Raw genomic sequence first — 21599 nt, 5'->3', positions numbered from 1 at the left:
ACATGTGCCTTAAGGGCATTCCAAACGACCCCAAGGTCTGCCGTACCCTTATAGTAGAGGAAGGATTTGATCCCCTTAGGGAGAGGGTCTGTGGGTGGGAAGAGATTAAACCAGAAGGAGTAATAACTTTCCATAACTTGGGACCAATGTTACCCAGAACGGCAATTTGTGTTCTCAGTGGTGAGTGATCAAAGAGAGTTTGTGGGAGGTATTCTGCCATTTGTATCATAGTCAGCGCCATAGAGTTAGTCTATATGGGATAGTCCCTTGTGTGAAGCAGAGTAACAAGAGTAACCTTTTCGTTCAGGGAATCTCCTCCGCACATCACATAGCCCCAGCTCTGAGATCAGTCTAGCAAATGGAGTAGGGCCCACTACACCAGTAATCCCACCCCTACTTGATATAAATTTTGTCTTTGCTTTTATCCAGAAGATTATTTAAATCTCCTACTGCCCATATAGGCACATTGGAGTACGGTGCCATGAATTGCGCTAGCCATCTCAAGCAGTCTGGAGAGAAGGGTGCAGGAATACATATATTGGCTATAATGCATACAACCCCAGCAATGTTACACATCAGAAAGATATACCTTCCTTGGTCATCCACATGGGATTGCATCAAGTGAAAGGGAACATTTTTTTTCTGACCCCTCTGGAATAAGCAGTGTGGGTGGAGAGAAAGTGTGTCAAAAAAACTCTGGTGCTGGAGCAGCGACAGGGTATTAGATTGAAGGTAGATTTCTTGTAAACACGCCACCGTGTTGGGATATGGCTTTAGAGTGGAGAACAGTGCCACCCTTTCACACCATCATTCAACCCCTGCACATTCCAGGACAGCAAGTTGTATCTAACCGCCATAAAGACTGACTTTGTTAATTGGCCCAGATGGAGGAAGAATACTTCCCACGCCTGGGTCATCTAGGACAAGGTAACACCGTGGCATAAGTATTTGTAACAGTAATGATGGTCTGAGGTCCAGGACCTTCCACTGGCCAAAACTGAGTAGAACAGGGGTGTACCCCCAGGGACATCATATAACAGGATAAAATGTCACATATATAGGCAGTCATAAAATAAATGTGGAGAACGTTTAGCTGGCTATAGTTCATCCGTAAGGATAGGTAGCTCAACCAAACCTGAACTTGGAGCCACAGACCCTACAAAACTTGTGAGAAAGAACTTTAACTTTAAGCGTCCTCGCCGGACAGATACAAATGGGGCCCCAACGTCTGGGTGTTCCGAAGGAGCTTGCAGTTCCACTATCAATAGTGGCAGTATATTAAACAGGAAAACAGAAGTTCTTTACAGCCTTGCAGTAGGAAAAGCCAATGATGCAGGAAAGAGAATATTCAGATTAGCAATACAGCCCAACTGGGCAGGAATAAGCTGATATTCAGGTCGCCGCCTGTCTGCGTAAGGTATGCTCCTTGGGATCCAGCAATTCAGAGGCAGCATTCGGGTTGTCAAAGAAGTGGGTTTCGTTGTTTGCAGCCACGTGCAATCGGCTGGGTATAACATGGCGTAGGTGACATCAAACGTTTCTTAACCTCTGTGAATTTCGCCCTAGAGCGTGGTAGACAGCTGCCATATTGGTCTTTAGAGGTCTTTTACCCTTCTGCACATGTCCGCAGCAGGCGGGACTGGCACTGGAGGATAGCTGAACATCTTACTCCATGCGCCGCAAGCCACAACCCCCCGCTTTTCTGTTTACTGCTGCTGTATATAGCTCCCTCAATGAGGAACAAGGAAGCTATATTCAGCAGCACTAAACAGAGAAAGCACTGATCCTGACTGAAAACTTCCTTGTCAACACGAAGAGACATCTAAACAAGGCTCTGAAGAAGAGGGAAACCTTAAAGTGCATTAGCTGATGTGACTACTACTACTAAGTGTTGTGGATTTTTGCATATGGATTTAAGCAGATGATTTTATGATAATGCTATGACACAAGTACTGGTTTGTGAGTATATTCACCTCAATTTTTATTAAATAAAACATGTATTGAGGATAATGCGCTAGACCTATGCGCTCTCTGTGTGCTTCTATGCTTTAAGTTCATTTGGACTACCCCAGTCTTTGGAAAGCAGTGAGGTGTGCATTATCCACAGATAATAACGTGTCAAGATAAGCGTCTAATAACACATTGGGACTTGACACACAGTGTAGAAGAGTGAACATTTTGACATGCTTTGGTTTGCAGCAAGAGGCTCCTTGGTTCAGTCCCTACAGCAAAACCTTAAATTCTGCATGGAATCTGTATTTTCTGCTCATGCTTGTGCAGGCTTTATCAAAATTCTTCCTTTTCCTCCCTCAACCATGAACGTAAGGTATTTGACTAGTAATACATTTAGCCTTGGTGTGTGCATTGGTGAATGTGAGAGGGAGATAGCGATGCAAGGTTGTTATGTTGGTGGTTTGAAATTGAATACAATAAACTTGAAATGTTTTTAATTTCTAATATGTATTTATTTTCCAGGGCAACAATGATGATTTGATCTTGTCTTGTTGTCTGCATTACTGCAAGGACAGTGCAAAAGAATTCATGCCATCAAAAAAAGGTAAAAACTCATTGGATATAGTTTAGCAACATATGCATACCTCTTGGTCCTTGGACCTAATATGCTGATATATAAACACCTTGAGTGGTGCCACTTAATCCTTGTCCTATTGTGGCAGATTAAAGTGACATCATGGGCTGCCCAAGAACATCTGTCATAGGATTAACCTGCCACAGCTGTCCTTGTTTATACGAGAGATTCTGACCTAGGACTGACAATTTCTGGCCTCTGGTTTGTAACACAGTGGATGGTTACCAGTGTCAGATAGTGACAGGCTTCCCCCTCCTCTTCACAGTCGACCTCCGCTCCCACGTTCCTTCTCTGTGAGAACTTGCTGCTAAGCTGTTGCATATTTCCTTTGGCTGCTGAGTCTGGTACCTCATATGCCCTTCTTAATGTTCTTGTCCTATGTTTTCATCTTGCTCTCTGTCCTCTTTTCAGATGATCCAATACGCCTGAGAAGAGAAGTTGTCCTGCTAACTGATGACCGTAACCTCAGAGTCAAGGCCCTGACCAGGCACGTCCCTGTGCGAGACATCCCTGCATTTCTCAAGTGGGCCAAAGTGGGGTGAAGCAGCCACATGTCAAGAGGAAGGAATCCTTGTGTGCAAGAAAAAAAGAGCAGAATATCCAGTGTGTGACCCATTGGGGCAAGAGGTTGTTAGTCCTGGTTTAACAATTCAACTGTCCCGTGTCAAACCACACAAATGCTCCCCCAGACTCCAACCCGCCATCTGAAATAAACTAGAGCAAAAGCAAACGTTCTGCTCTTGCACCCTCAGCACAGGAGCTTGCTGTAATTTGGGCTAGATGAGGGTGTGCGGATAGGAGTGTCAATGTACGTTGGGTCTGATTGAACAGCAGGGGTGCACAGTCTTTATAGGCTGGTAGTAGCAGCCCTCATGATTTTTTTTTTTTTTTTTTTTTTTTTATAAATACCTGCCAGTGTATCAGATCCCTTGTCTAGCTTTATTTCTTCACTAGTGATGCCTATGTTATTTTACAGACCCCACGGGTATTTTTCTTTCTTAGGAACTGGTTAGCAGACTCTTCTTTTTTTTTTCTTTTTTTTTACTGTACTTTTATTTTTTACTTTTAGCCTTAATTTAAGGTAAAATAACATTTTGCTGAATATTTTATAGCCCAATCCTTTCACATCAAAAACACCTTGCAAAAGTTAAAGCAGGTCGTCGGCCATGTTTTCATTGTCCTGATTCCTCTATTTACCACATAGCTTGTGTTTTTTTTTTTTTTTTCTTTCTTTTCTTTAAGTTTTGGTGCAGTGAGAGCATCCTTTTTTGTTTTGCCTTTTATTCATGCTTTGTTTTACCCCTTATTTTTTGTAGGAGGTAGTCTCAGTGTTTTGGGGAGGTATGTAGGTGTTGCCACAAATAAATTCAGACATGAAGCATGATCTTGTTCCATAAAGTGTACAACAATGCTTTTCCTTTGCTTGGTCAATAGTCAGTGTACCTCGGGTCTGATTGATAAGCGAAGGTGTAAAGTCCTTATAGGCTAGTAGTAGTGGCTGCCTTCATCATTTTCTTTTCTCCTGCCAGTGGCACAGGTACCTTCTCTAGCTTTATTATTTGTTCACTAGTGATGTCATTTTTACATGCCCCACAGATATTTTAGACTTTCATTTCTTCCTACAGGCAGGATAGCAGACTCATCATTTTCTTTCTTTCTTTTTTTTTTTATTGTACTTTTAGTTTTTATTTTAGACCTAATCTAAGGTGGAATAATGTTTTTCCAATTAGACTTCTTGCAAAAGTTTGAGGAGGTCAGCCATGATTTATTTGTACCAATTCCTGGTTACCACATAACTTTTTTTTTTTCTCCTATAAGTTTTGGTTCAATAAGAGCATATTTTTTGCCTTTAATGCATTCTTTGCTTTACCCCTTTTTTATTTTATTTTATTTTTTTAAAGAAGCTAACTTTACGTTTTTCGGGCGGTGTGTGGTTGTGGCCACTAAAAAAAAAAATCAGAGATGAAGCAGGATCTTGTTCCATAAAGTGTACAACAATGCTCTTCCATTGCTTGACCGATCTTCATGGATATACACACCAGGTTACACAGATGTTCTCGGCAGGTTTCCCTGGCAGCCAAAGCTTTCAGCAGTTTCTGTCATTCCCAGCCAAGACCTGACATCTGAAAATCCTAAAAGTCTTCTGTAGGTCCTGATGTCATCCTTTTCCCTAATACTTTATAAGATCAGTCTCTAGAGATGCAGGCAGAAATCAACCACATGGTCCTGGCTATGTTCTTCTTGGCCTAAACCGTTTTCTCAATTTAACCCTTTTTATTTAGTGGACCAGCCACACAGATCTTCAGTGAAAAGAATAGACCTTGATAAGGGAACTGGCTAATTCCTCTGGTGCAAAGACTATAGGAATGTTTTGCTACGTTGAAATGGGGTCAGGTGCCAAACTGGCTTTCGGAAAAAAAATATTATTAATGTGGATGGGTGGGATTGTGTACTAATGGAATGGAACTAGTAGCTCTGGTCTTTTCCATAGTACTAGCCTAACAGTGCTGATAAAAGGAGATAATCGCTACATGATGAGAGTGATATTTTATTTTTTGTAGTGAACTTTGTTATGAGCGGAGTTATCTGTGTGCATATTTTTATTAGAGCCGTTTTAAAAGTAATGGGAAAAGTAGTTGTTTTTTTTGTTTTTTTTTGTTTTTTTGTGGATAGATTTCATTGTAGTTCAATGTACAGGCTAAACAAACATTCTGTTGGGAGTATAGCACATTTTCCATGCAAAATAAATAGGACATTCAATCTTTTGCACACACCTTTATCAATAAACGGTGGGCAGGCATATTTATTCATACATGTTGTGGTGTTTTTAACCATTTAAAGGCAAGGTCCACACAAATTTGATATTTAAGATTCAGATGGATGCCATGTAGTGAGCATCTGCTCTGCTATTTATTACCTGAACCAGACAGCGTTGTCTCACTCCTGCTTCTGTGTTCTTGGTAATGTAAAATAGAGAACCCAATGGTATTACAAGTGAGACCTTTTCGTAATGACAAACCTAAGTTATGTGCAAAGCTTGGAAATGAGTCTGTGGGTGACCTGCCTAATCCCATCTCAAAATGAAAAAGTGTTTTGAGTGGTACCTATCCTGTATGATTTATTTAATAATGTGCAAATAGCATAGACATGTGCAGTAACCATGGCAAAGATCTTCTAGCAATATACTAGTCTCATTAAAGATCTTAGCTGGTTGCTGAGGTTTTGCTTTGTGCCTCATTATTAATTAAAATGATAGCGTCCTGGTAATGAGACAAGACTTCTGGACAGGTTAGTTCTGCAATATGGCCCACAGTAGGTAATATCCAGAAAACATCTTGTATCCTATGACAGTCCTGCTCCATTAATCTATTATATTTGCTTGGGTTGTCTTGCTACTGTTGTAAAGCTTATGTTTTTTTCCCCAAATGTTTTGGTGTGTTCTTTGTCACCTGTGTAGCATGAGTGTTTTGCTTCTGTGTGTCTTTACTATTTTTTCCATTACATGTTCATTTTTTTTTTCCCCCACCCCCGACAAGAATATTTGTCATGTGCTATTTTTAAACATTGTGTTTGGTTGACAAAAAAAGCTCTTAATAAACATTTTTAAAAAAATGCAGTCAGTGTGTTTATTACTCTTACTTTTTTTCTCTTCATTGACTGTAACCCATTATTTTCAGGGAGATCACCCTTTGTACTCTATTTGGCTTAGATGCAGATATGTTGAATTTGAACAAGCACCGAACATCAGACACTGTTTCAAATTTAAGTAGCGCAGTTTTCCTGCTTTTTTAGGCTTTTTCAGTGTGGCAAAGATTGTGTGGTACACTACCAATTGGATTTTGGCTTACTATAGTAATAGCAAAGATTAATGGGTGACCACATAGTTCAGATTCTGGTCATTATATTTACCGCAAATCTCTTGTGTTTGTACCTAGGGCTAAAGGAACACATCTTATCACTACAATTACAATTTGAGAAGTAAACTTTTTATGATCGGTTTTGTATCTTCTCATTATTATTATACAAAATTGATATAGCTCCAACAGTTTGCACAGTGCTTTACAAAATCAAAGCAGACATTACAGTTATAATACAATTTGGTACAAGAGGAATCAGATTGACCACCTTTTAATGCATATGGCTAGATCTAGCAGTGAAACTATAGGGAGATCATACAGATTCTGTTGGAAGGAGTCACACAACTCTAATTTATATTTGCTCATCCCTTTTCGTTGAGGAATCTTTGAAGATATACCGCAACTTAAAGCTTCATTACAGAATTTAATGCGGGCCCCAACCACCTAACTTGCTTTTTTTCCTGCAATTTTCTGGCCAATCACATATTGCGCTGGGTTCTCTTCCTAGTCTACCTGTGGTGGTGGTGTGGTGGACAGTCTTGCATGCTGCAGGGAGCAGTGCCATGCTATGTCATTGTCGTCTGCAGCATCATCCTGTAAGCCCTCAGCCGATTTGAAGCTTCTCAAGGGCTTATGTTATTGAATCCCGGGGCTCACAGGAAGTAGGGCATTCTACAATCTTTAAAGAGGACCATCACTTGATCATAAAGGATTTTTTATTTTTTTTATCAATACCGAAGGATAGCAGGCAATTTGATTGAAAAAATGTTGGGTTTTAACTAGTCGGCATGTATAAATTCAGCAATGGTGTGTATGTATGTGTATATGTATGTACAATAAGTATACACATTTTTTTAAATCTTTTTAAAAATGTAAGAAAAAATGGATGGGGTCAATTTTACTGCAGGAAGAAGTCTCCTTTCCACCATTGATCAGACTGTAATGTGATTTTTCAGGAAGCTGAGAGGCTGCATCACAGGGCTGAATTATGTCAGACTTTTGTGAACTGCACAGGCACCAGGATTAATATGGCCATGATATCTCTAAGGCAGCATCTCAGTCCAGGAAGCCACAGAGTCAAGATACTGACTAAACAGCAATGGCGCCTACTGTAGCAAAATGTAGATGAAGGCTAAACCAGGGAAAACAATGCAAGAGCTGATGAAAAATACCTTTTACTTATGAGAGGGAAAAAAAAAACGTACACATTACTTTTACATTAGTTAACATGAAAAAGTATATCTGAATATGTTTGTTATAATTCCTGTTCTGATTTTTGAGCTATTCTTTAAAAAAGAAAAACAAGCTGGCTTGAAGACCGATAACTGAGGGATCAAACATCGCTGATCACTCAGTTCTCAGTATTTCGTGAGCAGAATGCTGGTGCCTGTCAATCACAAGCTCTCCGCTCTTCACCTCTAGCCCTCACTGAAATGCTGAGCTGTGGAGGGGGCGTGAGTGAATGGCTTAGGCCCTCACCAGTTTGCTGAGAGGCTGAGCCAGCTTCTGGTCCAGGTTTCTGGGCAGATTCCGACCATTTGGTCAGGATCTTTTCAGAGCCTGACTGCCTAGGTGACGTCAGCCGGCAATGAGCTTTAGCCCACTGCTGAAAACGGGTCACAGGAGTGTGGAAAGAACTCTGCTCTTGTGACCTCCAGGAGAAGTATAGTCAAAAGAGCTTTGGCTATACTTCAAATATAGCCTTCACACTGCTGTTCTTACTTCACCATGGGCCACATGTATGGAAAGAAAGTATGTGACCCCCTTGGAATTAACTGGCTTTCTGTAGTAAGTAACCATAAAATGTGATCTGATCTAAATCGCAATAGACAAACACAATGTGTTTAAACTGATCACACACAAACAATTCTAATTTCTCACGTCTGTTTTGAACACACCCATTAAACATTCACAGTACTGTAGGAAAACGTGAACCCTTGAAGATAATAGCTATTCGAACCTCCTTTAGCAGCAATGACTTTATTAACCACTTGCCGCCCGCCCTATAGCAGATACACTGCGGCATAGTGGTTTCAAAATCCTGACCGGACGTCATATGACGTGATCAGGATTTTGAGCCGCTGCGCGCCCCCGGGGGCGCGCATCGCGGTGATCGTTGTTGCGGGTGTCAGTCTGACACCCTGCAACTACGATCTCGGTAAAGAGTCTCAGACGGAGACTCTTTACCACGTGATCCGCCTTGTCCAATCACGGCTGATCACAGTGTAAATAGGAAAAGCCGGTGATCGGCTTTTCCTCATTCGCGTCTGTCAGACGCTAGTAGAGGAGAGCCAATCGGCTGCTCCTCTGACGGGGGGGGGGGTCTGTGCTAAACGATTATCAGCGCAGCCCCCCCGAGGATGCCCACACTGGACCGCCAGGGACGCCACCAGACCACCAGGGATGCCCAGCACAAGGTAATCCTCCCTAGACCACCAGGAATGCCAGTCAGTGCCCATAATGGATGCCAATCAGTGCCCACAATGGGCATCACTGATTGGCATGCATTATTTGGCACTGATTGTAATCCATTAGTACAGTATAATGTAATACAATGTCGCCTATCAGTGCCCACCTGTGCTGCCTATCAGTGCCCCTGTGCCGCCTATCAGTGCCCATCCATGCCCATCTGTGCTGCTTATCCATGCCCATCTGTGCCGCCTATCCATGCCCATCTGTGCCGCCTATCCATACCCATCCGTGCCGCCCATTCATGCCAATCTGTGCCAACTATCAGTGCCAATTTGTGCCACCTATCAGTGCCACATATCAGTGTCCATCAATGCCACCTCATCAGTGCCACTTCATTGGTGCCCATCAGTGCCGCCTTATCAGTGCCCATCAGTGTAGCCCCGTCAGTGCCCATCAGTGAAGGAGAAAACGTACTTATTAACAAAGTTTTGAAACTGAAACAAAAAACATATTTTTTTCAAGATTTTCGGTATTTTTTTATTTGTTTAGCAAAAAATAAAAACCGTAGAGGTGATCAAATACCACCAAAAGAAAGCTCTATTTGTGGGAAAAAAATGATAAAAATGTAATTTGGGTACAGCGTAGTATGACCGCGCAATTGTCATTCAAAGTGTGACAGTGCTGAAAGCTCAAAATTCGTCTGGGCAGGAAGGTGTTTAAGTGCCTGGTATTGAAGTGGTTAAGCAAGTGCATTCGATAGCTCTGGTTTAGACCTGCACAATGTTCAGGAGGATTTTTTTTACCATTCTTTTTTACAAAACTGTTTCACGTCACATTTGTAGGATGTCTAGTGTGAAAGGCTCTCTTGAGGTCATTCCACAGCATCTCTTTGGTGTTATGGTCTGGGGTTTCACTAAGTCACTCCAAAAGGCGCATTTTTTTTGAAGCCAGTATGTGGTGTATTTTCTTTTGATGCTTGGGGTCATTGTCTTGCTACGTCACCCAACTTCTACTAAGCTTCTGCTGGCAGTTACCCTGAAATTATCTTGTAAGATAATTTGGTAAACTTGGAAATTCCTTTTATCATCAATGATGGCAAGTGGCCCGGGCCCTGAGGCAGCAAAGCAAACTTAAATCACGATATTCCCTTAACCCTACTTCGCAGTTGAGATGCTGTTTTGATGTTGGTAGGCCGTGCCCTGTTTTTCACCATACTTAATGTTGCATATTCTTCCAAAACAATTCAACTTTTGTTTCATAAGTCCACAAAACATTTTCCCAGTACATTTGCAGTTTGCCAAGGTGCTCTTTGGCGCACAGTAATATTTTTTTTGTGGGAGAGCAGTAGCTTCCTCCATTCTGTTCTGCGATGGACACCCTGTCTGTTCAAAGACTTACGTATAGTAGACTCATAAACAGGGAGGTTTGCCAGTTTCTATGATGACTTCAAGCCTTTAGCTGTTACTCGTGAGTTCTTACCTTACTGAAAATTTGGCATTGTGCGTTGGGAGTCATCTTGGCTGGGCACCCACTTCTAGGAGTAGCCGCCACATTACTAACCTGTCTCTATAGTAGGGTGACCACATTTCCAAGCTGCCATTCAGGGACACCCCCCCCCCCTTATGCACGCCCTTGCGCCAGCCCAAAAAAAAGATGACATTTGATACTTTTTTTTTTTTTTTTTTTTTGAAAAAACAAAAACCAACAGTGGTCACTAGTTTAGACAGGTGGTATACATTCTCTACATATATATATTTTGTATTGCCCCCACTTGTCAGCCTAATTTTTTTTTATTGCCCCTCCCCCCCCCACTTGTCATCCTAATTTTTTTATTGCCCCCCACTTGTCAGCCTCATTTTCTTATTGCCCCCCACTTGTCAGCATCATTTTTTATTACCCCCCTACTTGTCAGCCTCATTTTGTATTGTTCCCCAGGGCAGGGCTCCACTTTGTCATCCTCATTTATTACTGTACTGTCCCCAGCCCCAGTGCCCCGACTTGTCACCTGACCTGCTCTGATCAAGTTCCATTTGCTCACCTTTTAATCTGGACTGTACTGGTGTGGTGAGCGGTAGAACACCGGTCTTTGTTCTCTGTTCCAAGCTGGGGGCCCCCCTCGGGCTGTCGGGCTGCTCGAACCTTGGGCGGGAGGAGGAGGAGAAGTCGGGCAATGCACTGCAGAAGTTGGGATGGGCAGCTGAGCCATGGATATAAGCCAGCCAGCACTGCAGAATGCTGCCAACCACCAGGAGGTCACTGAAGACTGGAGGAGTCAGGAGGAGACATGATGAAGATGCTCTGGCTGCTCTCTCTGGGTGCTGCTGCCACGGCCAGAGAAGTAGAGGAGGTAGGTGGTCTCAGAGCGCAGGGGAGCACTCGGTAAAGGCCTTGCTCCTCACGGCCTCTCTGAGACTCTGCAAATCTGGCGTCACTGGTTGCTAGACGCCAGGCGGGGCGGCCCTAGCAACTAATTTAGCAACTAATTTGGCAACTTCTATCAGGGTGGCTGTGTCCTCGTTTCATTCCGGGACACTGTATTGTCCCTGAATAAAGGTGCCCGGGACACAAATGCAAATTGCGGGACAATCCCGGGTAATCTGGGACATGTGGGCACTTTACTCTATAGACAATCTGTCAAATGATGGATGCCTAAACACTTTGAGATTGCTTTGTATCCTTTTCTCCAGTCTTATGCAGATCAACTACTCTTGATTATCTGTCTTCAGAGAGCTCCTTTTCACGAGCGCATGGTTCACATTAACTGATTCTTCTTATGAACAGCATTCTTAAAATGTTTGAGTGTGTTTTATCAAAGTAGCTCTAAACCACACCTTTAAAGGAATTTAATTAATTTGACTCCAGGTGCGCAACTTACTGACTCAATTAGCGTTCATTGAAGTAATTAGTCTAGGTATTCGCTTACCGTATATACTCGAGTATAAGCCGAGATTTTCAGCCTCTTTTTTTAGGCTGAAAGTGCCCCCCTCGGCTTATACTCGAGTCACGCAGATCAGGTAGGCAGACGGCGACCATTCCACTATTCAAAAGCCGCGCCTCCCTGTCTGTGATAGGTGGAACACTCAATTTCCCAGCAGTCAGTGTTCTGCCTATCACGGACATCCGCTCATTCTCATACTACGGACGAGGATGAGAGGATGTCCGTGATAGGTGGAACACTGACTGCTGGGAAATTGAGTGTTCCGCCTATCACAGACAGAGAGGCGCGGCTTTTGAACAGTGGAATGGCCGCCGTCTGTCAGACGAGGAAGAGAGGTGCGGCATGGCACACAGAGGCTGCAGAAGGCAAAGAGACAGGTAGGCTGCGATGGACACAGGCATGGACGGGACACAGGCATGGACACAGGGAGGTATGCAGCTGCAGATGGGCATTGTTGACCCTCTTTTCCACTCTTTTAAGCTGTAACAGTAGCTGCTGCATGTCTCACCCTCGGCTTATACACGAGTCAATACGTTTTCCCAGTTTTTTTGTGGTAAATTAGGGGCCTCCGCTTATATTCGGATCGACCTATACTCGAGTATATACGGTACTTTTTCCTCCAGCACTGTGAATGTTTAACCACCTCAACATTGCCGTACGTATGTACACTTACCGGTCACTTTATTAGGTACACCTTGCTAATATCAGATTGTACCCCCTTTTGCCTTCAGGACTGCCCTAATTCTTCAGGGCATAGATTCAACAAGGTGTTGGAAACATTCCTCTGAGATTTTGGTTCCTATTAACATGATGGCATCACGCAGTTGCTACAGATTTATGGGCTGCACATCCATGATGCAAATCCCCCTGTTCCACCATATCCCAGAGGTGCTCTATTGGATTGAGATCTGGTGACTGTGGAGGCCATTGGAGTACAGTGAACTCTGTCATGTTCAAGAAACCAGTTTGAGCTATGTGACATGGTGCATTATCCTGCTGGAAGTAGTCATCAGAAGATGGGTACACTGTAGTCGTAAAGGGATCGCCATGTTCAACAACAATACCCAGTTAGGCTGTGACACACGTTTCAACTCGCAGAATCTTCTTCAGGGGTATCTGGTAGTTGTAGATTCTATAAACAAAAGTATTCATATATAAGAAACAAAGGTATTCAAGAACTTTCCAGATCCATGTATCAAATGCAGGTGAATGCACATTAATGCCGCGTACACACGTAGCGGACCTTCCGATGGACTTAGTCTGGCGGACTTCCCGCCAGACTGTCCTTCGGACTTTCCGTACGGGCTACTTGCCCACACACGGCACTTTTTCAGCGGACTAATAGGGCGTACTAAGTCCGCCGTACTATCCGCCCTACTTTTGAAATGAACGGACTCGCCTACACACGCAGAGGAAAGTCCGCTCATTTCGAGCGGGTCTCCAGGTAGGCGGGGCCCGCGAAGGAGACGTCGCTGGCTCCGCCACCTGGTATGGACTTAAAGGGGAACCCCAACGCTGAAAAAGATCGGCGTGGGGGTTCCCCCCAGGTCCACATCAGACCCTTGTCCGAGCACACTACCCGGCCAGCCAGGAAAGGGGGGGGAGCGAGCACCCCCCCCCCTCCTGAGCCGTACCAGGCCGCGTACCCTCAACATGGGGGTTGCCTTGCGGCCCCCCTACCCCAAAGCACATTGTTCCCATGTTGATGAGGACAAGGGCCTCTTCCCGACAACCCTGGCCGTTGGTTGTCGGGGTCTGCGGGCGGGGGGCTTTAATAAGGGGGCCCCCGGATACCGGCCCCCCACCCTATGTGAATGAGTATGGGGTACAATGTATCCCTATCCATTCACCTGTAAAATAAAGTACAAAAAAAACACAACACACAAGATAAAATAGTTTATTGCACAGCTCCAGGGGTCTTCCGTCTTCGGGGGTCTTCTCGCCGGACTCCTCCGCTATCTTCTTCTAGCTCTTTTGCTAGCGGAGGAGCCCGGCATTCTTCTTCATCGCCGCGGCCTCTTCTTTCGACTTCGGGGGTCTTGTCCCCCTCTTCGGTTCTTCTGCCGGTCTTCTGTCGTCGCCGCCGCCTTCCGTTCTTCTTCTTCTCCTGGAGATGTTGACTCGACGTTCTCTCCGGCCGCAATGCCAGGGATGCGCTGCGTGGCGACTTATATAGGGACAAGGGGCAGGGTCATCAGTTGATGTCACATGGTGACCCCGCCCCCTTACGATGTCACAGTCCCAGAGGATGCTGGGACTGTTGCCATGTGGCATCAACCCATGTGACATCAACCAATGACCCCGCCCCTTGTCCCTATATAAGTCGCCGCGCAGCGCGTCCCTGGCATTGCGGCCGGAGAGAGCTTTGAGTCAACATCTCCAGGAGAAGGAGGAGAAGAAGAAGAAGAACGGAAGGCGGCGGCGACAGAAGACCGGGCCGCCGCCTGTAAAAGAGCTATAAGAAGGCGCGGTGGCCCGGCAGAAGAACCGAAGAGGGGGACAAGACCCCCGAAGTCGAAAGAAGACGCCGCGGCGACGAAGAAGAATGCCGGGCTCCTCCGCTAGCAAAAGAGCTAGACGAAGATAGCGGAGGAGTCCGGCGAGAAGACCCCCGAAGACGGAAGACCCCCGGAGCTGTGCAATAAACTATTTTATCTTGTGTGTTTTTTTTTTTGTACTTTATTTTACAGGTGAATGGGTAGGGGTACATTGTACCCCATACTCATTCACATAGGGTGGGGGGGCCGGTATCCGGGGGCCCCCTTATTAAAGGGGGCTCCCGGATTCCGATAAGCCACCCGCCCGCAGACCCAGACAACCAACGGCCAGGGTTGTCGGGAAGAGGCCCTTGTCCTCATCAACATGGGGACAAGGTGCTTTGGGGTGGGGGGGCCACGCGGCCCCCCTTCCCCAAGGCACGCCCCATATTGAGGGCACGCGGCCTGGTACGGCTCGGGGGGGGCGCTCGCTTGCCCCTCCTTTCCTGGCCAGCCGGGTAGTGTGCTCGGACAAGGGTCTGTTGTGGACTTGGGGGGGGGGGGCCCACGCCGATTTTGTTTCAGCGTTGGGGTTCCCCTTTAAGTCCATACCAGGTGGCGGGGCCAGCGGCGTCTCCTTCGCGGGCCCCGCCTACCTGGAGACCCGCTCGAAATGAGCGGACTTTTCTCTGGGCGGGAAAAGTACGTTCATTTCAAAAGTACGGCCGACTGGCACACACACGGCCGGATTGTCTGCCGAAATGCGAGTCCGGCGGGAAGATTGGAGTGCAAAACTACTTTCTTAGTCCGCCGTACTTTCAGGTCAAAAAAGTATGCCAGAGGCTACACACGGGGGGATTGTCCGGCGGACTTCAGTTTGCCGAACTTTTCCACCCGCTTGTCAAAAACCAATAAAGAAATCAGCAGCTGAACACCATAACCAAGATACTGGGCACAATAAAAAGAAAAAAAGTGCACGCTAAACCAATAAATATTACTGGGACTAATGAACAACTAAAATGCAAAAAGTGCCAAAAAACTTGTGAAAATAAATACACAAATAATATTAGGAATATATCAAGTGTTTAGAAAAATATGAAAAATGATATATTCAAGTGTACATATATATTGCAAAAACAAAAGACTATTGTCCAATGTGCGTGTAAAGATAGCTGAAGCTTGATTGCTTAATCAGATTGTATTTGATTACGTGTACCCGTCGCCTCTAAACACCACTTAAAGATGGAGGCTTACCAGATCCCCAGTGACCCCCTTGCAAGGGGAGGTCAAACTGTGCGAATTGGATCTCAGCTCCCACCATAGACGTCCAGATGTTCGGATGCCAGAGATTGTCCTGATCTTTCAGTTGTTTCACAATCTTCGGATTCACATGGCTACTCACAGCAAGCCTCCAAACGATGTATCGCCATGAAAAAACAAAAGTGCGCCAAATCGTGTAATATGGTTTCAACTAAAGATTTATTAGAGCCTGATGCTCAAGCACACATAAAACTACTCCACGAGTCACAAGAAAAATATACAAGTGCCGTTTAAAAACAAACGAAATTGCTAGCAAAATAAAAAAAAACTCTTCAACGTGAGTTTTTTTTTTATTAGAGTAGCCACGCTCACACCTATTGCGCATACGCGATCGTAATACAAACTTGACTACAATGTACCCCTACCCATTCACCTGATGAAAAAAGTGTAAATAAAACACAACACAAGGTTTTAAAATAATTTATTGCACAGCTCCGGTGGTCTTCCGTCTTGGGGGGTCTTCTCACCGGACTTCTCCGCTATCTTCTGCTAACTCTTTTACTAGCAGAGGAGCCCGGCTTTCTTCTTTTTCATCGCCGCCGCCACCCGGGGGTCTTCTTCTGACTTCGGGCGTCTTGTCCCCCTCTTCGGTTCTTCTTGCTAGGCCTCCGCTTTCTTCTCCCAGCTCTTTTACTAGCGGTGGCCCGGTCTTCTGTCGCTGCCGCCTCTTCTTCCGACTTCGGGGATCTTGTCCCCATCTTCGGTTCTTCTTGCCGCGCCTCCGTTTTCTTCTTCCAACTCTTTTACTAGTGGTGGCCCGGTCTTCTGTCGCCGCTATTGCCGCCTTCTCGTCCTTCTTCCTTGAGATCTTGACTCAAAGTTCTCTCTGGCCGCAATGACAGGGACGCGTTGTGCGGCGACTTATATAGGGACAATGGGCGGGTCACCGAGTGATGTCCCTGCCCCTTATGATGTCACAGTCCCAGCATCCTCCGGGACTGTGACATCACCCGGTGACCCCGCCCTTTGCCCCTATATTATTTTAAAACCTTGTGTTGTGTTTTATTTACACTTTTTTTACCAGGTGAATGGGTAGGGATATATTATACCCCATACTCATTCACATAGGGCTGGGGGCTTCCCCTTTTAAGTCCATACCAGGTGATGGGGCCAGCGACGTGTCAATCTCGCCAATGGAGGCATCGACATTGACCTACTTCGCTAGTCCCATTTACCTGGAGCCACGTTCAAAATGAACTGACTTTTCTCCGTGTGCGGGCAAGTCCATTCATTTCAAAAGTCCTTTTGAGTCAAAACTTTCTAAGTCCGCCGTACTTTTGGGAAAAAGAAGTCCGCCGGAGCCCACACACGCCAGATAGTCCGATTGTGTTTACGGGGCATTAGTCTCAGTAATATTTATTGGTTTAGCGCTTATACATACAAATGCAGAGTTTTGCTCATTGGGACTTTAGATGAATGGCCACACAGCCAGTGATAAAAACACAAAAATGCAGGCTCTTGCATGCCAAAGTTGCATCGGCAGCCACCTGAGACGGCTGATTATGTCTATGCATCAACCCCTGAAGAGTGAGACTGAACTCACGAAATGTGTTGGGTCACCATAGATGCTATGACACATGTACCATGGACTATTTGTTTACTGTATTTAACTGCGTAATGGATTTATATATTTGGGCCAACTGTTTGGCATTATGACACCTTATCCCAGTTCTATTGCTAGCTTATACACAATAATCCTGTACTATGTTTTTATTACTGTGTGGTGCTTCATCTAACGTCCCAATGGGCAAAACTCTGCATTTGGTGAATGCACATTGTTGGTGTGCATAATGGGAGTCCACATGGTGCAGAGTAAGGAGGTGGATCAAATATAGTTGGAAAAAGACACAAGTCCCATCCAGCTCAATCACAATAATGTTAGCTAAACAAGTCCCAAATTTACTATAATCAGTAAAACTGAACATGTTTGGAGCATATGTTGCTCAATGTTTAGGAGTTGATGCATATTAAAATAAAATAAACTTATGTTATGTGATAGATTTACCAAAGAACACCAGATAATTAACCCTAGTTATCCCAAAGCACATTGTGGGAAACATCTGGCCACCATCAAACCCTTGTCCGTTTTCATTATCAAAAATGTTTGAGATCAGCATAAATGACATCAAAAGTAATTCACTAAGCATCCTCAACAAAAAATAATAAATGTATAGTTTCTCATCCTTAGGAACTAATCACACAGACACCCAAACCAATTAATACATAGAATTGGACCCAGTAAATGGCAAACCACACTGTAGTGGGAAGACCTAAGAACATCTGGTGATTAACCCTGGTTGTTCTCAACCACACTAAAATGAATATGTAAAATGTAGCCGCCATCAAACGGGTGTGGGAAGAGTCAATACTCAATGAATATAAAATCCAAATTAAGACTTATTCTTGAAGTCAATTATTTATACAGATACCTAGCTGCTATTGTAACACTACTCCATAGTATGAGGGTGGCATTGAAAAAAGGGTAAAATACATTCTAAATTATTCAATGTTATAAGGAGGGACAATACTTGCTGGGTGGTAATGTCTTCACCCAGATAGAATTTACAAAAATGTGCTACGTCCCACTTTTGAATATACTTGAGACACTTTGGGACAATACTTGACAAAATCCTGGACTTTGGCACAAGGCACAAGAATACAGATAGATAAAATTAAATTACACTTTTATTGATATATATTTAGGGCCAGTTCACACCACATTTGTGTTTTTTTTTGCATCAAAAACGCATGAAAAGTAGGTTATATGGTTTCCAATGTCATAGCTCACAGCAGTGCAGTCAGTTCCAGGGTGTTCCAGTTAAAAATAAAAAGGTAGAACATGTTGCATTTTTCTTGCACTGGACTGTACTGGAATGCAGTAAAACGCACCGGAATGCACTGGAACGAATCAAGCATGCATCAGATCCCAGTAGAGTAAAAAAAAAAAACAGGAAAAAAAGCACCTGGAATCCATCCGGAAACACATCCAAGAAGGAATCTGGAGTGCATTTATGTGGTGTGAACCAGTCCTTAAAAACAGTAGTCGGACATGGTTTGGAAGACTGTGGCAGGGAAAATAAAGGGGGAAAGGATCCACCCATAAATCACGGCACACAACCAGATAAAATGCCGCTTATAGAAATATTTGTATATACCTGGGTCAATTTAGGATCAGAATCTCAAAGCTTACTCAATGGGTAAGTGCTGTATGTGTCCAAGTATAAGTAAGTATGTAGGCCGCAGCGTTATATTACTCGATCAGGGGCCAACAAAGGTCCATAACTCCTATCATGTAAATTCAACACTGGGAAGGCCCCTAGAGCGTCCTCAATACCCAATTCTAAAGTTGGTCTTTGAAAACGGTAGAGAAGATGGTAGAGAAAGTTCTGCTCTTTATTCCCATCGGAGAGAGCACCCAGGTGCCATATTTTTCCAAGCCACAGATGCATCTGATTCTTCACAAATTCTGAAGAAGTGGTTTCTGCGAAATATGTCAAGCCATCTATAGCAGGAAAAGCTATATGATACACTAAGCCAGTTGGAATAGGAATATGTGACAGTATATACAGTACCATGAAAGGGAAGTTATATGAGGCCATGAATGGGTAGGTTAATTTAATTTTCTACTGGACTTTCCAATACCACTATATGCCCTTTGGGCTGCATTTTTCCTATCTTCCAATGTTGCAGTCCTATATACTTACACATTGGGGTTGATTTACTAAAGGCAAATCCACTCTGCAGTTGGAAGTGCAGTCGCTGTAAATCTGAGCGGAAGTTCTGCTGATTTTATCATTCAATCATGAACAAGGAAAAATGCTGTTTTTTATTTTCCTTGCATGTCCCCCTCAGACCTACAGCAACTGCACTTCCAAGTACACTTGTAGTGCAAAGTGGATTTGCCTTTCGTAAATAACCCCCACTGCTTTTTCCACAGAAACTGGAATTCTAACACAGTATTTACCAATATTACTATTGCCTATTGGGGACCACACTTTTGCATATGCTTTATACACTGCTGTTTGTGCCACCATGTGGTCGTGGATATTGCTACCTCAGCTCTCGGGGGTGGTTGTTCCCATGGTGCCTCCAGCTTTCAACACCAAATCTTTTGTATATTGAATCTACTCATAGGTAAGAGTGCTTGGGAATTTTCTGTTCCCCTCTTCCTTTTAGCCCCCTCTGTGTCAACCATTAGATTATTTTACATTTATTTTCATTACTTCTTTATTATAGATACATCGATTTTATACTTGCTCCTAATGATTGGGAATACCAATGAAACGCGTAGAGCTTATGTCACATGCTACATCACTGCAATCACGTGTTTGAGATTCTTTAGTATCATGTATTTATCAATTATAGCAAGTTTTATAAGATAACTAATTTTTAATATATTATCATGTTACTATGCTACATCTCAATACCTCTATTATTATACAATACTAATGCTGAAATAATGTATATACATGAAGTTTTAAGTTGTTATCTATTGTTATTGATTTTATATCTCTACCAATCATTGAATGGTTATTCAATAGGAATCAATAAACATGTTTTTGCATATCTATTTTTGAATAGTGTGCTTCAAATCCAAACCTAACCACTTTCTATATCCACATGCCGACCAGCACACGATGATATACGTCGGCACAATGGTACGGCTGGGCAAATGGGCTTACAGGTATGTCCCCTTTAAATCATGACACTGAGGGTGCTCGCAGGCATGCCGTGTACTCCGTGACCCTGCCTGTGTGTCCCGCAGACTTGATGTCCGCCGGGGGCCCGCGATCGTGTCATGGAGTGGCAGAATGGGGAGATGTCTAAATAAGGCATTTCCCTGTTCTGCTTAGCAACATGACAGAGATCTACTGCTCCCTGTCATTGGGAGAAGTGATCTCTGTCATGTCCTAGGTAGCCCATCCCCCTCACAGTCAGAATCACTCCCTAGGACACACTTAACCCCTTGATCGCCCCCTAGTGTTTACCCCCTTCCCTGCCAGTATCATTTAGACAGTAATCGGTGCATTTTTATAGCACTGATCGCTGTACAAATGACAATGGTCCCAAAATAGTGTCCGATGTGTCTGCCATAATGTCGCAGTCACAATAAACATCACAGATCGCCGTCATTACTATAATAAAAATGCCATAAATCTATCCCCTATTTTGTAGATGCAATAACTTTTGCGCAAACCAAGAATATGTAGAAGAATACATATCGGCCTAAACTGAGAAAGAAATTTGTTTTTGTTATATATTTTTGGGGGATATTTATTATAGCAAAAAGTAAAAAATATTGCTTTTTTTAAAAATTGTGGCTGTTATTTTTGTTTATAGCGCAAAAAATAAAAACCGCAGAGGTGATCAAAGACCACCAAAAGAAAGCTCTATTTGTGGGGAAAAATGAACGTCAATTTTGTTTTGGTGCAATGTTGCATGACTGCGCAATTATCAGTTAAAGCGAAGCAGTGCCATATCGCAAAAAGTGCTCTGGTCGGGAAAGGAGTAAATCCTTCAGAGGCTGAAGTGGATATACAGTACCATGTCCTACTAAGGGTGCTTTTATGCATTGTCATTGTCCACTGATTTCAGCGTTTTTAAAAGTGTATCAATAAAGGTGGAATTTTATTTTAAATATCTGTATTCCTGTGCCTATAAAGTCCATGGATTTTGTCAAGTAATAGTATTGCACATTCTAAATGATATCAAACGTAATCCACTCACTAGCAATATTATAAATAATAACTATATGGATTATCATCTGGGCAAACTAATTAACAAACACCCAGCTGCTGTTGCAACAGCAGTTTATAGTAAGGGGGGTGGTGTTGCAATATGGATAAAATTGGTCATAGCAAAAATACTCAATTAACTATCTCTATGATAAATATATGGGTTACTATCTGGGGAAATTACAGTATGTAAAGACTGGTGTTATTTTAACAGCTATGTGTCTGTACAATTAGTTCACCCACCAATACTCTTATGCCCCATAAACACGATCG

General features: G+C 43.6%; 1 protein-coding gene across 1 annotated transcript in view; it reads left to right on the top strand.

Moving 5' to 3' along the window:
• The window catches only part of SMG6 (SMG6 nonsense mediated mRNA decay factor), a 479367-nt gene extending 473168 nt beyond the window's left edge, over positions 1-6199 (top strand). The window contains exons 18-19 of the mRNA XM_077480585.1: positions 2476-2557; positions 2999-6199. Of these exons, the coding sequence (XP_077336711.1) occupies positions 2476-2557; positions 2999-3129 (213 nt within the window). The 3' untranslated portion in view covers positions 3130-6199. The remainder of the gene's footprint in view (positions 1-2475; positions 2558-2998) is intronic.
• The last annotated feature ends 15400 nt before the right edge of the window (positions 6200-21599 follow it).

The sequence above is a fragment of the Lithobates pipiens genome, unplaced genomic scaffold, assembly GCF_037356315.1.
Source record: "Lithobates pipiens isolate NorthernLeopardFrog02 unplaced genomic scaffold, aLitPip1_a1.2 Scaffold_16, whole genome shotgun sequence".
NCBI lineage: Eukaryota > Metazoa > Chordata > Amphibia > Anura > Ranidae > Lithobates > Lithobates pipiens.
The sequence above is the reverse complement of the archived record's forward strand: the minus strand, read 5'-3'. Positions and strand labels throughout refer to the sequence as shown.